This window comes from Calonectris borealis, chromosome W (assembly GCF_964195595.1).
Source record: "Calonectris borealis chromosome W, bCalBor7.hap1.2, whole genome shotgun sequence".
Classification (NCBI taxonomy): domain Eukaryota; kingdom Metazoa; phylum Chordata; class Aves; order Procellariiformes; family Procellariidae; genus Calonectris; species Calonectris borealis.
Window position 1 is genome coordinate 16,068,446 of NC_134351.1, and position 14,769 is coordinate 16,083,214.

Genomic DNA, 14,769 nt, shown 5'->3' on the forward strand with positions numbered 1-14,769 from the left:
CATGGAAGGATTAAGTACAGTTGCAATGCAAATACTTCTTGCTGGGTGTATAAAGCTTTACATTTCCATTTTTTTTCCTTTGGGGAGATAACAAAACATTATTTAGGTTTCCTTTTTTACTGTATTGCCTGTGTTTCCCTTTCAAATGCGATGGTGTCCTGGTTTCGGCTGGGATAGAGTTAATTTTCTTCCTAGTAGCTGGTATAGTGCTGTGTTTTGGATTTAGTATGAGAATAATGTTGATAACACACTGATGTTTTAGTTGTTGCTAAGTAGTGCTTAAACTAAGTCAAGGACTTTTCAGATTCTTATGCTCTACCGACTGAGAAGGCTGGAGATGCACAAGAAGCTGGGAGGGGGCACAGCCAGGACAGCTGACCCAAACTGGCCAACGGGATATTCCATACCATATGACGTCATGCTCAGTATATAAGCTGGGGGAAAGCTGGCCGGGGGGCCGCTGCTCAGGAACTGGCTGGGCATTGGTTGGTGGTGAGCAATTGTTTTTCATTTGCATCACTTGTCTTTCTTGGGTTTTATATCTATCTCGTTTTGTTATTTTCCTTTGCATTACAATTTATTATTATTATTTTATTATTATTATTATTTTATTATTTTATTTCAATTATTAAACTGTTTTTATCTCAACTCATAAGTGTTCTCACTTTTACCCTTCCGATTCTCTCCCCCATCCCACTGAGGCGGGGGGAGTGAGCGAGCGGCTGTGTGGTGCTTAGTTGCTGGCTGGGGTTAAACCACAACAGATGGAGTAAGGGGTTGCTTGTTCGTGCTATGGCTCATTAAAGGAGGATGTTAGAGGAGCAGTCGCATTGGACTTGTGTTCTTTAGAAACCCCAATTCTTGGTACTCTTAGGGCAAAGCACAGATGTGAAATCAATGTGACATGCTGTCATGGTTTAACCCCAGCCAGCAACTAAGCACCACATGGCCACTCGCTCACTCCCCCTCCAGTGGGATGGGGGAGAGAATCAGAAGAGTAAAAGTGAGAAAACTCGTGGGTTGAGATAAAGACAGTTTAATAAGTAAAGCAAAAGCTGTGCATGCAAGCAAAACAAAACAAGGAATTAATTCAACACTTCCCATCATCAGGCAGGTGTTCAGCCATCTCCAGGAAAGCAGGGCTCCATCACGTGTAACGGTTACTTGGGAAGACAAATGCCATCACTCTGAATGTCCCCCCTTCCTTCTTCGTCCCCCAGCTTTATATGCTGAGCATGACGTCATATGGTATGGAATATCCCTTTGGTCAGTTGGGGTCAGCTGTCCCAGCTGTGTCCCCTCCCAACTCCTTGTGCATCCCCAGCCTACTGGCTGGTGGGGTGGGGTGAGAAGCAGAAAAGGCCTTGACTCTGTGTAAGCACTGCTCAGCAATAACAAAAACATCCCTGTGTTATCAAGACTGTTTTCAGCACAAATCCAAAATATAGCCCCATACTAGCTACTATGAAGAAAATTAACTCTATCCCAGCCAAAACCAGCACACACGCACTTTTCTGTCAGTGCATGGCTGCTCTGCTCTTCTAATTGCTCCTTGCTACCACATGTGGGAAATAGGATAAAGTATGACAGATAACATTAAAAAAATGCGGTACACTACATATTTGAGAAGGAAAATCCTTATTCCTACTGAAAGTTTACTGGTTTTATTGTACTTTATGGGGGCTTGCTGGCTTTGGATCTTTCACTGGAGAAGTCATAGCAATGGCGCCTTAACTCCAGCTTAACAGTCTGTGTTAGCAATTGTTTTCAAAATGATGATTTGTATTAAATTGCAGGCAATTTAATTTTAGTTGAATTACCAACTGATTGAATGCCCATAAGAAATGGATATCAGAATACAATTTCAGGGGCCTTCCCTCCTATGTCGGGACATTTAATGTTGTATCAGCCTAGAAGGGAGACAAACAAGCCTTTGTGGAGTGCACCTCAGGAAACATTCCCACCCGTGGGAGACTCTCAGAAAAGAGAGTCTAAGTGGTGTGGCTTTCACACGGTATTTTGTTTACTTACCACTCAGTTTTCTGTTCATTGAGTTTTTCACTTGTACTCTGACTGTCCCCTTAGAGCCTCTGCTAGTGGATCAAATCTGAGCCAGTTTACAGTATGTGGCCAGGAATCATCTTCTATTTATCACTTTTTTTTTTTTTTAACCCTCTTCTTCCTGCCTCTATCTGCATTTCTCAGTGCAGGGATTAAAATAACTTCTGGAAAATTTTTCCATCTCTTAATTGATCATTTGTGTTTCCTTTCTAGGCCGAATTCACCAAGCTATGGTAACATCCCTGAATGAAGATAATGAAAGCGTAACTGTTGAATGGATTGAAAATGGAGATACTAAAGGCAAAGAGGTAAACCTAATTATTTTAGAACTTTTCTCTTTAAAAAAATGTGTAATCTACATGAATATTACTTTGGAATTTGCACTGGAAACAAAGAGAAAATATAAATCTTAATTTACTTGATGATTCTTTGGTTATAGACTGTTTTGAATGGGAGTTATTGGGCAAATGCTGGTTTCTGTTGTATTAAATTTGACTTCCTGAGCTCTGTGTCATAGCTTTTAAATAGTGCTTTTCATCTTTTGATTTTGAACCAGATTACAAAGGCTGACCTTGTTACCCCTTTTTACAAGTAGAAAAATCAAATTTTTGAGAGGGAGAATGACTTGCAGTTCAGACAGGAGACTAGTGGGAGAGCTGGATTAGAAATCTTTTTGTGTTTGTATTATTGAGGGATTGAACTGCTAGTTTGTTTGTTTATTTATTTATTTTAGGCAATAATTTTCCAGCCTTGCTTTCTTTAAGAAACTGTGTCTGTGTGTGTCCCAGTTATGCTTTGTTATCCCCTCTTCCTGTAAATTTTGGACCATGATAGCCAGTTTCAGCTGAGATTTGGAGAAGCAGCTCAGAAATAATTACACTTCACCAGTTTTGTGAAAACACAGGAAAAAGGAAAAAAAAAGTTGTGAGAATGTCCTGGTGATCTCATTAGCTGAGCTCATCCCTCTGGACACACAGAATCTGTACAGTAGTGAGGTCTTTGAAAGGTCCAGCCAGAGGAAATGGCAGTCTATAGAGACCAAAGCTATTTAAGACTTTTAGGAAACCAAGTTTCAATAGATCTGAAGCCAGCTATTTTTAAGACCCTGCCCCTCCCCCCCTTACATTTTACAGCATTTTGAATGAGGAACACTTACAAGAAAAAAAAATAGCATGATAAATTTCACATGGTTTCAACTGTGCTTTTATTTTTTGGGTGGTTGCAATTTGTCTGTTTCTTTTGCACTGTCTGGGCAATTTCAAATAATTGCGATCTCTTTCTTTTTATGTTACAGAATGTCTTTCATATTCTGCAGTAATTGTCAAATTACCACAGTAATACTAGCTACTTCTGTTTTAATTTAATCACTTTAAAAAATTATGAATATCTATTGGTCATTTTTAATTAATTCCTTTTCTGAAGGGTGTGTTTTCAACTAATATGAAGACCAAAGCTTACACTGTTTTTAGTGAACATAAAATAAGATCATTCAGGTTGTAGAATTAGCAAATTGTGGGGTAAAAACACTAAATATATTTATTGTTTATTCTCAAACATAACAGGAGAAATGGAGAGGGTGAATATTGTTCTAAGACTCATAAATGTGTTTTATATTCTTTTACACAGATTGACTTGGAGAGCATATTTTCACTTAACCCAGATCTTGCACCTGATGAAGATATTGAACCTAGTCCAGAGACACCACCACCACCTACTCCAGCAGCCAAAGTAAACAAAATCGTGAAGGTTGGTAATACCTATGCAACATGTTCATATTAAACTTACAGTACTCCTGTTATGCTTGAATTTTTAAATCTAACTTTTGTGTCTGTGGAGCTACTTGATAACAGTGTTCCTTTCTTTTTCCTATGGTGAATAGTGGTTTCTAAAAATTTTCTAAGAACAGGTTTGGCAGAGAGGGAGTTGGGGACTAATATTTATATAACTAAATATATCTCAAGGAAAAATATAGAAAAGGTTTTGGAGGTTGTTTTGAAACAGTACGTACAGTTCAAGCAATCTTCACCCTAGGCTCTTCAGGAAAGGATTTGGCAGCAATCACCTCTCTGTATTGCTGACGTTGTGTTATTTTTATTCACTAGAAAGAAGCAGAGGTGGGGCTGCAGTTTATGTTTTCAATAATAAGGTGATCAAATAATAACAGAGATTTCTTTCTTTATAGAGTCGACGAACCATGGCACCTATTAAGAATGACGCTCCTGCCAGAGATAACAGAGGTAAATGTTATCTCTTTCCATTTCAAGGAAGTAAAAATTATGGGAACATTTTAATCTCCTGCTCATCTAACATTCCTTAATAGTTCTGCATTTCTAATTTGGTATGTATGCATGTGACATGTAAAAGACATGGTACATCATTCCTAGAATTACTCCTATGTATATTTAGGAATGCATACTGTATGAATAGTATTTATATGCAAGTTTAAGCAATATAGCATTAGAAAAGTTAAGCTGAATGAACTGAAGGTGCAAAAATTTGAAGTTAATTAATTATGCTACATTAAATCATGTGTGGACTTTTCCAAGTTAAAGCATCCTCAATTTGCTTCAGCTTAATTGAGTGTTTCAATATACATTAAGTAGTGCGCTTGAAATTCTTAGCTTTCAATTTTTTAGCTTAGTTTTCTAACAGTCTGTGTGTAAAAATTCATTCAAAGAGTACTTAAACCCTACGGGTTATTTCTCAATCTACGGTTAATAGCGAAAAATCTACAAAAATGCTGAAATATCACAGGAGGATAGGTGAAAAGTATGTATTGGATGAATACAGATGTAATGCATTTAATAACATGAGAAAGAATAGTTATTGCTTATTGTTTTCATTTTCTCTCCTGCATTAAAGTTAACTTGTACTGATGATGGTGATGATTCTTCTTCCAAACATTAATCTACTGTCATTAATTCAGACTAGATTCCATTCCATCTGTTTAAACTTGAAAAACAAGTGGGCTTGCATATCTTTGCAAGTGTTCAGACCCTTCTGGTGGACGATTGGGATCACTTTCTCCCTTCTGCCATTTGCCTCTGGGGGTGTTAAATCAGAAATCTTATGAGGAGGGGATAATTTTTTTCAAACTAATATGGTTTAAATTTGAGACATCTTATTGATGGGCTCTCCTCACATCCATACACATTGTCATTTGTAGTAACTGGTCTGTTTGGTATGGAATAACCCTGTAGCTTGTATTTTAATAGGTCCTGTGCATCTTACTATTCACAGTCGGCCTAAGTATTTGTTCTTTGTTGGCCTTGTAATTAAACTTTTCTCAGCACACTGTCTTGTTTAGTGTAGTTAATTCATGCTATAAACTAGATCTCCTATCATATTTGGAACGATCTGGGGATTTTTCTTGTCTATCCCATTTGATACCTGTTTCCATAGTTGTCTCCATGTTGCACAGTGTGCTGGCCTTCATTTGGAATGTCATCTCTAGGCTACTAATCAAAGTTGTTACCTTCACTTTCGTACTCTTCTGGCAGACCTCGTTAGGCCAGCTGAAGCAGAGCTGCTTGAAGTGACTATTTGAAAAACAAATTAAAACATTCAGCTCTACCAAAGAGGCTTGCATGCACACCACTCCCACTGCATTCACTGGGAACAGACATCACTCTGCATCTTCAGAAATTGGCATCCTTATCACATATTGAATCAATAAGTTTAGGTAGACATATTGATTGTATCCGTATCCCTTTCAGTATAGTGTCAAAAAGGTTTGTTTCTTCCACTCTGTCCTAGTTTCGGCAGGGATAGGGTTAAATTTCTTCCTAGTGCTGTGTTTTGGATTTAGTATGAGGAGAATGTTGATAACACACTGATGTTTTCAGTTGTTGCTAAGTGCCCTCCTAGTCCAAGGACAGCTCCCATGCCTACTGACTGAGCTAGGTACACAAGATGGGAGGGAACATAATCAGGACAGCCAGCCCAGCTGGCTAATGGGGTATTCCATACCATGTGACGTCATGCTCAGTATATGAAGGGTAGGCGTGATCCAGGAAGTGCCGATCGCTACTTGGTTATCGGTCAGCGCGGGTGGTGAGCAATTGCATTGTGCATCACTCATTTTGTATATTCTATCATTATTTATTATCATTATTCTCCCTTTTCTGTTCTATTAAACTGTCTTTATCTCAACCCACGAGTTTTTCTCACTCTTACCCTTCCGATTCTCTCCCCGTCCCACTGGGGGGGCGGGGGGAGTGAGTGAGCGGCTGCGTGGTATTTGGCTGCCTGCCAGGTTAAACCACGACACACTCATAGATTGAGCTGCACTTTGCTGCCTTTCATTTGTATCCCTCTACTCATCTACAGATTGTAGGTTCAATGGGGTGGGACCATTTTGTAACATCTAGAGAATATGAAACAGTGGGTCCTTTTTTCTTACTGGGTTTTTGGGTATAATTACAATATAAATAAAATTTCAACACTTTAAACTTCAAAACTGCATATCTCCAAGTACATATTTCATTCTATGCACATAATAAGTTCTACTAATTCTGTAGTGGAGTATTTAAAAATATGCATGTGCAGCATTGGTACTTAATAATTATGTTGTGTCGGTGTATAACACTAGGATAAAAAAAGCTGCATACTGAATGTCTTTATTAATAGACTTTCTACATGTATGGCTCCCCCCCACCCCCAATAAATTGCTGTGTCTTGAAAGGGGCCTCGTTTTATCTTGTCATAATAAAGTATTTCAGAATCGGATAAAAACGTTACTCTTCTGTATCTAGATGAGCTTTGTGCTTTTCTTTTGCAGTGGTTGGTTCTGCACGCGCGCGGCCTACTCAGCTTCCTGAACAGTCTTCCTCCTCACAACAGAATGGTAGTGTTTCAGATATATCTCCAGTTCAAGCTGCAAAAAAGGAATTTGGACCCCCTTGTATGTAAACCATGTATCAAGGATTCATTCATTCTGGGAATTACATGTACATTCTCTTGGATTATGTTGTTGTCCATAAATAACAAATGGTCTATATACACAGTTGCCTGTAGGCTTCCTCAAGAAGCTTTTTCAGAGTGCTGTGGCTAAACAAATGTTCACTATTGTCATAGTTGTTCTAGTATTTGGAATTTGTTTTTCCTTTATCTTTTTTTAACCATGACGGTGTTTTTTTTTAATTTGCCTGGGCTTTCTTTTAATTCAAACCAAGAGATCACATGTATCCAAATATCATCACATGGATATCATGTGATGATATCGCATGTATCCAAATATCATCACATGTCCAAATATTTTTTGAGGGTCATTGTCCTTATATTTTCGGTTTTGTAATTATTGTCCAATTCCCATGATTTTTTCTAACTCATTTATTCTATAAATTTTAGAAATTAACTTGCCGTAATTATTCTGTATTAATACTGATTTGCTTGAAAAGATAGTTGATATAAATAAATGCGTTCTAATTATTCATAAATTAGTAGAATTGAAATGTTATAGTGTAAATACTAAATTCATGCAACACAAAATATTTTAAAATTATATCATTTTCTTTAAGCACGTAGAAAATCTAATTGTGTAAAAGAGGTTGAAAAATTGCAAGAGAAACGTGAAAAAAGAAGGTTACAGCAGCAGGAACTTAGAGAAAAAAGAGCTCAGGTTAGTATTTTTAGCTCAGATGGAAAACGTATGTCAGGAAGAGAAGATGTTTGCAAAATTATTGTGCTTTTTTCAGTCTTCAATAATTTTTATGAACTGTAATAATCTTAAATTAAATGTTTTCATCCTGTATAAAATTTTGATAAATATTTTGGTGCATGGTTGCATTGCTCTGATAACTATTTCTTTAGACAGTTTTCCCCCTCTTTTTCTTCCTACAGAAATAATTGCTTACAATTGCTTATCTTTCTGTGTGTTATTTAAAAATCAAGTACTGATGATAGCTATTTCTTAGGGAAAATATATTGATGAAAATAATCAAATCTTTGGCTTTTAGATAGGGCTGTTATTCTACAGGAGGTATTACAACATTATGATAAATTGTTCTTTGTGATCTTTGGTGTTTCGTAGGAGATCTATTTGAGGCTCAAGTTTGAACAGTGATTTTTTTTCCCTTTACACCTGTCGATGCATTTATAATTTAGCTTTGCATCATGCAAACAGCTTGGCAGCAAGTTGTTAGAAACTTGTGTGAAAGAAATGAAGTTGTTAATCCTTTGAGAAAATCTCTTAATATTAAATGACTTTCTGTCACAGTAGTGTAAAAGCTTTAGCAAAGCTAGTAGCGTAATCTTGTTGGCAGGCCTGTGTGTATGTGTTAGTCTCTCTAAAGAGATACTACCAATCCGCTACTGACATGAGAAGTACCACCACCAAGTAAATAATTCAGGCAATTTACTTCATGGTTTAATGATGTTTCTAAGTTGACCTAAAATCACTTACGTTGAATTCATGTTCTCTAATTTCCATCCACTTAAACAAATGCAAACATTACTATGCCTTTATGTGTGAGGAGCAAATAATTTTTGTTTTATATATTAAAATTCTTTGATGTGGTTCTACACCTAAAATTTTCTTTTTATCACTTCTGTGACGACTCCCTTTGCATTCGAGTCTTAAACTTCTGTATGAGAAAGTTCTGTTTTTCTTGGTGACTTGTATGTATCTATGCTTCGTGTTGCTTTGTGTATTCTGTTGTTGTTGTGAAATGCAGCAATAATTAGCCAAGTACTGGCTTCTGGTGGGCAAGACCTTTAAACAGGGTTTGAAGAATATTAGGCAAATACCTTTTCCATAATAAGCAATACCCCTTTCTGAATGTTAGAAGGAAGTGTTTCAGCAGGAATACGTTTTGTATGGACTTACTGTAAGTAGTTTTTAGTTCACTGTAGTCAGTGTGAACAACTTAAAGGTACAGTCAACTTCTGATTACCAGGGCACAGTTTTGTCTGAGGTGTGGATCAGCTGTGTCACAGGTGTAGAGACATGAGCTGGCTCCATTTCAGCTTATTAACCCCAATGCAGTGCTTTCTGAAAGTGCCTACACTATTTCCACAGCCAACTGTGATCCAGAAGGAGTTTTAGCTCATTTGTGGGAAGCCATGGAAAGCTTAATAAGGTCTGAGCACCAGAGCTGGCTATGCATGGCATCAGCAGCATGTCCTGAAATGGGGTAAAAACTGACAGTCGCAGGGAGAAGTGACAGGAAGGACATTTGAGTGATTCTGCAGAGAACCAGCTCAGCTCACAGTAGGCTCAGTAGCTCAGGCTTCGCAAGGTTTAGAGGGGCTCCGTGCATGGCCTCTTACATGTCAGTTTTCTCTGATACTGCTGGTTCCAGGTTTAGGGACAGGAGGTCTTGTGAGCCTGGATGTAGCCTATTGTGTATCATTGGGATTGCTTCTGCTTTTTGGGGGGTCTAGGAGTGTTAGAAGAGTTTCCAATGCATCCAAGTAACTGTAGGAGTTAACTCAGGACCGGCAAGTAGGATCAACCTCCTTTAACCAACTCAGATCCATCAGGGTTGTGTTTAGAGCAGCTGGGGCACCTGCACTGTCCTCTGCAGTATGTTTTGTACCTGTAAAATAGAGTGTATCCATTTGTCTGTTGGACCGCCTTATCTCAGATTAAGAAGCGTTGACTGTATATGATATCTGTTGTGCAATTGTTCAGCTGTTTCTTTAATGTGAAGATTCTGGCAAAAGGCAGGAGTCATTTCTTTCTTGAGTAGACTTTTAATGAATCCTCAATTAAAAAGTATTTTCTATTACATGCCAACCAAAAATATGAAATAGAAGGCATATAATTGTTTTGCTTTATGATCGGTAAATTAGCTACATCAGAACGGAAAAAGGCATTAAACTTGCAGTCGAGACATTGATGGCGTTTTGGAGAAAAATTAACATTTCAGTTAATGTGTATTTTTTTACAAATAAATTTAGAAGATATTGAAATTAGTTCATTTCAGGAAAAAAAAGTATATTAGAAATTCTGTTGCTTACTTCCCTAGGATGTTGATGCTACAAACCCAAATTATGAAATTATGTGTATGATAAGAGATTTCAGGGGAAGTTTGGATTATAGACCATTGACAACCGCAGATCCTGTAAGTACCCCAGTGATGTGGAAATTTTTTATCCTTCTGAATTTTGCTCTGTGTTTCCAATTTTTTCAATGTATGAATATACTTCTCTCTGTAAACATCAAAAATAAGTAATTTAATACATATTAGTATTCTTTATAACATGGGTTTATTTTTTTCAGTCATTTTTTATGTCATTTAAATATCTTTTGACTATAAAATAATACCAACATGTACTAAGTAGTCAATCAGCCTCTATATTGTAGATTTTCCTGGGATGCTAAGGGATGTGCACACAAAACCATTAAGCTTCTCTGAAAAACCCCGTTGAGTATAAAGATTAATATTTGATCTTTGAAGGTGATAAGGGCCTTTGATTTGCAGAGAAGTCAGAGGAGCAGAATCCTTAAATGATGAAGATTATCAGATCTCTGTGGAAATCATAGAATCATAGAATAGTTTGGGTTGGAAGGGACCTTTAAAGGTCATCTAGTTCCAACCCCCCTGCCATGGGCAGGGATACCTTCCACTAGACCAGGTTGCTCAAAGCCCCATCCAACCTGGCCTTGAACGCTTCCAGGGAGGGGGCATCCACAACTTCTCTGGGCAACCTGTTCCAGTGCCTCACCACCCTCACAGTAAAGAATTTCTTCCTAATATCTAATCTAAATCTACCCTCTTTCAGTTTAAAACTGTTACCCCTTGTCCTATCTCTACACTCCCTGATAAAGAGTCCCTCCCCATCTTTCCTGTAGGCCCCCTTTAAGTACTGGAAGGCCGCTATAAGGTCTCCCCGGAGCCTTCTCTTCTCTAGGCTAAACAACCCCAACTCTCTCAGCCTGTCCTCATAGGGGAGGTGCTCCAGCCCCCTGATCATCTTTGTGGCCCTCCTCTGGACCAGGTCAAGCAGGTCCATGTCTTTCTTATGCTGGGGGCCCCAGAGCTGGACGCAGTACTCCAGGTGGGGTCTCACGAGAGCAGAGTAGAGGGGCAGAATCACCTCCCTCGACCTGCTAGCCACACTTCTTCTGATGCAGCCCAGGATGCGATTGGCTTTCTGGGCTGCGAGCACACGTTGCCAGCTCATGTCCAAATTTTTAATCCACCGGTATCCCCAAGTCCTTCTCCGCAGGGCTGCTCTTAATCCACTCATCGCCCAGCCTGTGTCCATGTTTGGGATTGCCCCGACCCAGGTGCAGGACCTTGCACTTGGCCTTGTTGAACCTCATGAGGTTCGCACGGGCCCACCTCTCTAGCCTGTCCAGGTCCCTCTGGATGGCATCCCTTCCCTCTGGAGTATCAACCACACCACTCAGCTTGGTGTCATCCGCAAACTTGCTGAGGGTGCACTCAATCCCACTGTCCATATCCCCGACAAAGATGTTAAATAATACTGGTCCCAATACGGACCCCCGAGGGACACCACTCGTCACTGGTCTCCACCCGGACATTGAGCCATTGACCGCAACTCTTTGAGTGCGACCATCCAGCCAATTCCTTATCCACTGAGTGGTCCACCCGTCAAATCCATGTCTCTCCATTTTAGAGACAAGGATGCTGTGTGGGACAGTGTCAAATGCTTTGCACAAGTCCAGGCAGATGACATCAGTTGCTCTTCCCTTATCCACCAATTCTGTAACCCCGTCGTAGAAGGCCACCAAATTTGTCAGGCATGATTTGCCCTTAGTGAAGCCATGTTGGCTGTCACCAATCACCTCTCTGTTTTCCATGTGCCTTAGCATCATTTCCAGGAGGATCTGCTCCATGATCTTGCTGGGCACAGAGGTGAGACTGACTGGTCTGTAGTTCCTTGGGTCTTCCTTTTTTTCCTTTTTAAAAATGGGGGTTATGTTTCCCCTTTTCCAGTCACTGGGAACGTCATCGGACTGCCACGACTTCTCAAATATGATGGATAGTGGCTTAGCAACTTCATCTGCCAGTTCTCTCAGAACCCTCGGATGCATCTCATCAGGTCCCATGGACTTGTGCACCTTCAGGTTCCTTAGATGGTCTCGAACCTGATCTTCTCCTACAGTGGGCAGTACTTCATTCTCCCAGTCCCTGCCTTTGGATTCTGTGAGTTGGGCGGTGAGGCTTGAGCACTTGCCAGTGAAGACCGAGGCAAAAAAAAGTTGTTGAGTACCTGAGCCTTCTCCATGTCGGTTGTAGCCAGGTCTCCCGTTTCGCTCACTGTGGGGGGTACAGTTTCTTTCATCTTCCTTTGTTGTCCTATGTGCCTGAAGAAACCCTTCTTGTTATTTTTCACGTCCCTAGCCAAGTTCAGCTCCAGCTGTGCCTTGGCTTTCCCGATCCCCTCCCTGCACTCCTGGGCCATATCCCTATAATCTCCCCAGGATGTGTATCCCTGCCTCCACTGTCTATGCATTTTGGTTTTGTGTTTTAGTTTGGCTAAGAGGTCTTGACTTAGCCAAGCTGGCCTCCTGCCTCTCCTGCCCGACTTCTTGCACATCAGGATTGAGAGCTTTTGCGCCCTAAGAAAAATGTCTTTTAAATATCTCCCAGCTCTCGTTTGCTCCTTTACCTCTGAGGGCAGTTTCCCAAGGGATCCCGTGCACTAGCGCCCTAAACAGCCAAAAGTTTGCCTTTCTGAGGTTTAGGGTCCCGACTCTACTTTTTACCCATCCTGTACCCCTCAAGATTGAGAATTCTACCAGGGCATGATCAAAGAGATTGTGACAATTTCTGTCAACAGCATATCTACCCTGTTACAGCTGGATTTGCTTGCAATGTTCCAAGATGTACCTGGTACTCTGCAGGATCAGATCACTGTCTGCAGGGAGTTTTATGGTATGGTTCTCCCTTTTGGGTGCTTGGTTATTGTGCAGACACAAGGGGCTTTTACACGTTCAGATGACTCACTGTCTTGGAAATTTCTCTTTGTTTAAATGATTGGTTAATTAATTCAAGAATAGAAGTAAAATATCCTATAACTGGAATTGGGGTATAGTTCACTGAAAGATTGTTTCCTTTGTAGATTGATGAGCACAGGATATGTGTGTGTGTACGAAAACGACCACTCAATAAAAAAGGTATGGCCATTTAAGATTTTTCAGAATTTTTTCTCTGAAAAGCTGCTTCTGATAGTAATATTATTTGTGTTAAAGAGATCTAGAAATACTGATCAAAGGTGAAACTCTGTTATACTAGACAATATGTGTGAGGGACCCAGAAAATTCATAGACTTACCATAACCTGGATAAAGACGGGGAGAAAAGTAGTTTAACTGTCACCATTTTATGGACTGGGAGCTGAAGCACAGAGAGACTGCAATTTTTTCCCAAGGTCATCTAGGATGTATTTAGTTGATCTGGTAATTAATTCTACTGTAATTTCTTCAGTATTCTTACATTGTGTTAGGATCACCATTCTTTTAAACTATCCTTTAAGTGATCTGATCAGTGAGCTACACAATGAAAACTTTTCTGCACTTTTTTTTTTATAAATGTATATTTATACTTTCAAGTGGTCTTGAATCAGACATCAAGGGAACAATTCAGGTGCCTGAATGTTGGTGTCTTCTGACATGTAAGGTGCCTAAGGGTGTCCAAGACATCCTCGCAGGGCTAGCGGGTTAGAGACAAACTGGAGACTTGTATCTCCTGGAGTTGCTGCTCAGGGCTGGGCAGGATACCCTAGAACATATGAAATGGCACTAAACAACTATTTTTAGGTACTGGAATCACTCCCTAGTGACTTCTTTTTATGTACGATTAGTATTACAACTTTTTTTCTTACTGCCTGCTGATCAGACTGGAGTCCGTATTCCAAAAAAAAACCATTTAGGTTTTCAACTACAGTTAAATCCCAATCTTTCTATGAAGTTCTTTACTTTCAGTGGGAAATTAAGAACCGCAAATGCTTCTGGATTGCAGCCTGTCTGAATCCAGCACTAAAGTAAGCTGACTTTCATTTTGAAAGATGTTTCTTTCCTTCTCTTTTTGTTATATTTTGTTTAGCTAAAGGACTCAAAGAACATCACACTGACTCTGAAACATCATGGGATGCATTTATTATTTTTGTACTGTCAGAACTACACATTGAGGATTATCTGGAGCATATCCAGAGGAAAATGGGAGAATTGTATGGGAAAGGGAAAACATATGTTGATGTCAGTATATAGTTAGTTTTCTTTTGTCTTATTTTTTCCCTTCATGTTGCTGCTTCCCCTACCTTTTTTTTCCTTTATTTTTACTTTTACTGTTTTCTTATTCCCTGTATTTTTTCTTTTATTGATCTGAAAGGAATGCATAATCTCAAAAATTGGTTGATTGAAAATATTTTGCACAACCTATGTAATAAGGGCATTCGATATACAAGTCTGGTAGCAGTTCAATTTCTGTTTTAGCATTGGAGGTTATCTTTAATAAAATATGACTTAGAAATGTGATACATTTGGGGGGAATGTTACCTTCTACCTGCACTGAAAGTGGACAAAGTGAAATTACAGTAAATGACAGCAAGTTCTCATGAGGCATGAGTTGGTATTCAGAAGTGGGATTTGATTCTGTGCAAGTTGCATATCTTGGGTATTAGTGGTTTGGAGCTATTAAAAAAATAGTTCTGAGGTGTTGGTGGGAAGATGAGTGTCTAAGTAAAAATGAGGTTGGCATTGAAGTTATTTTGCATTTTTAAGAATAAGCTATAA

The 14,769-nt window shown here is 39.2% G+C and overlaps 1 protein-coding gene across 1 annotated transcript in view; it reads left to right on the forward strand.

Moving 5' to 3' along the window:
- The window catches only part of LOC142075120 (kinesin-like protein KIF2A), a 79,584-nt gene that overhangs the window by 25,258 nt on the left and 39,557 nt on the right, over nucleotides 1-14,769 (forward strand). The window contains exons 2-8 of the mRNA XM_075136147.1: nucleotides 2,275-2,369; nucleotides 3,688-3,807; nucleotides 4,244-4,298; nucleotides 6,842-6,964; nucleotides 7,581-7,681; nucleotides 10,032-10,127; nucleotides 13,099-13,153. Coding sequence (XP_074992248.1) covers nucleotides 2,275-2,369; nucleotides 3,688-3,807; nucleotides 4,244-4,298; nucleotides 6,842-6,964; nucleotides 7,581-7,681; nucleotides 10,032-10,127; nucleotides 13,099-13,153 — 645 coding nt within the window. The remainder of the gene's footprint in view (nucleotides 1-2,274; nucleotides 2,370-3,687; nucleotides 3,808-4,243; nucleotides 4,299-6,841; nucleotides 6,965-7,580; nucleotides 7,682-10,031; nucleotides 10,128-13,098; nucleotides 13,154-14,769) is intronic.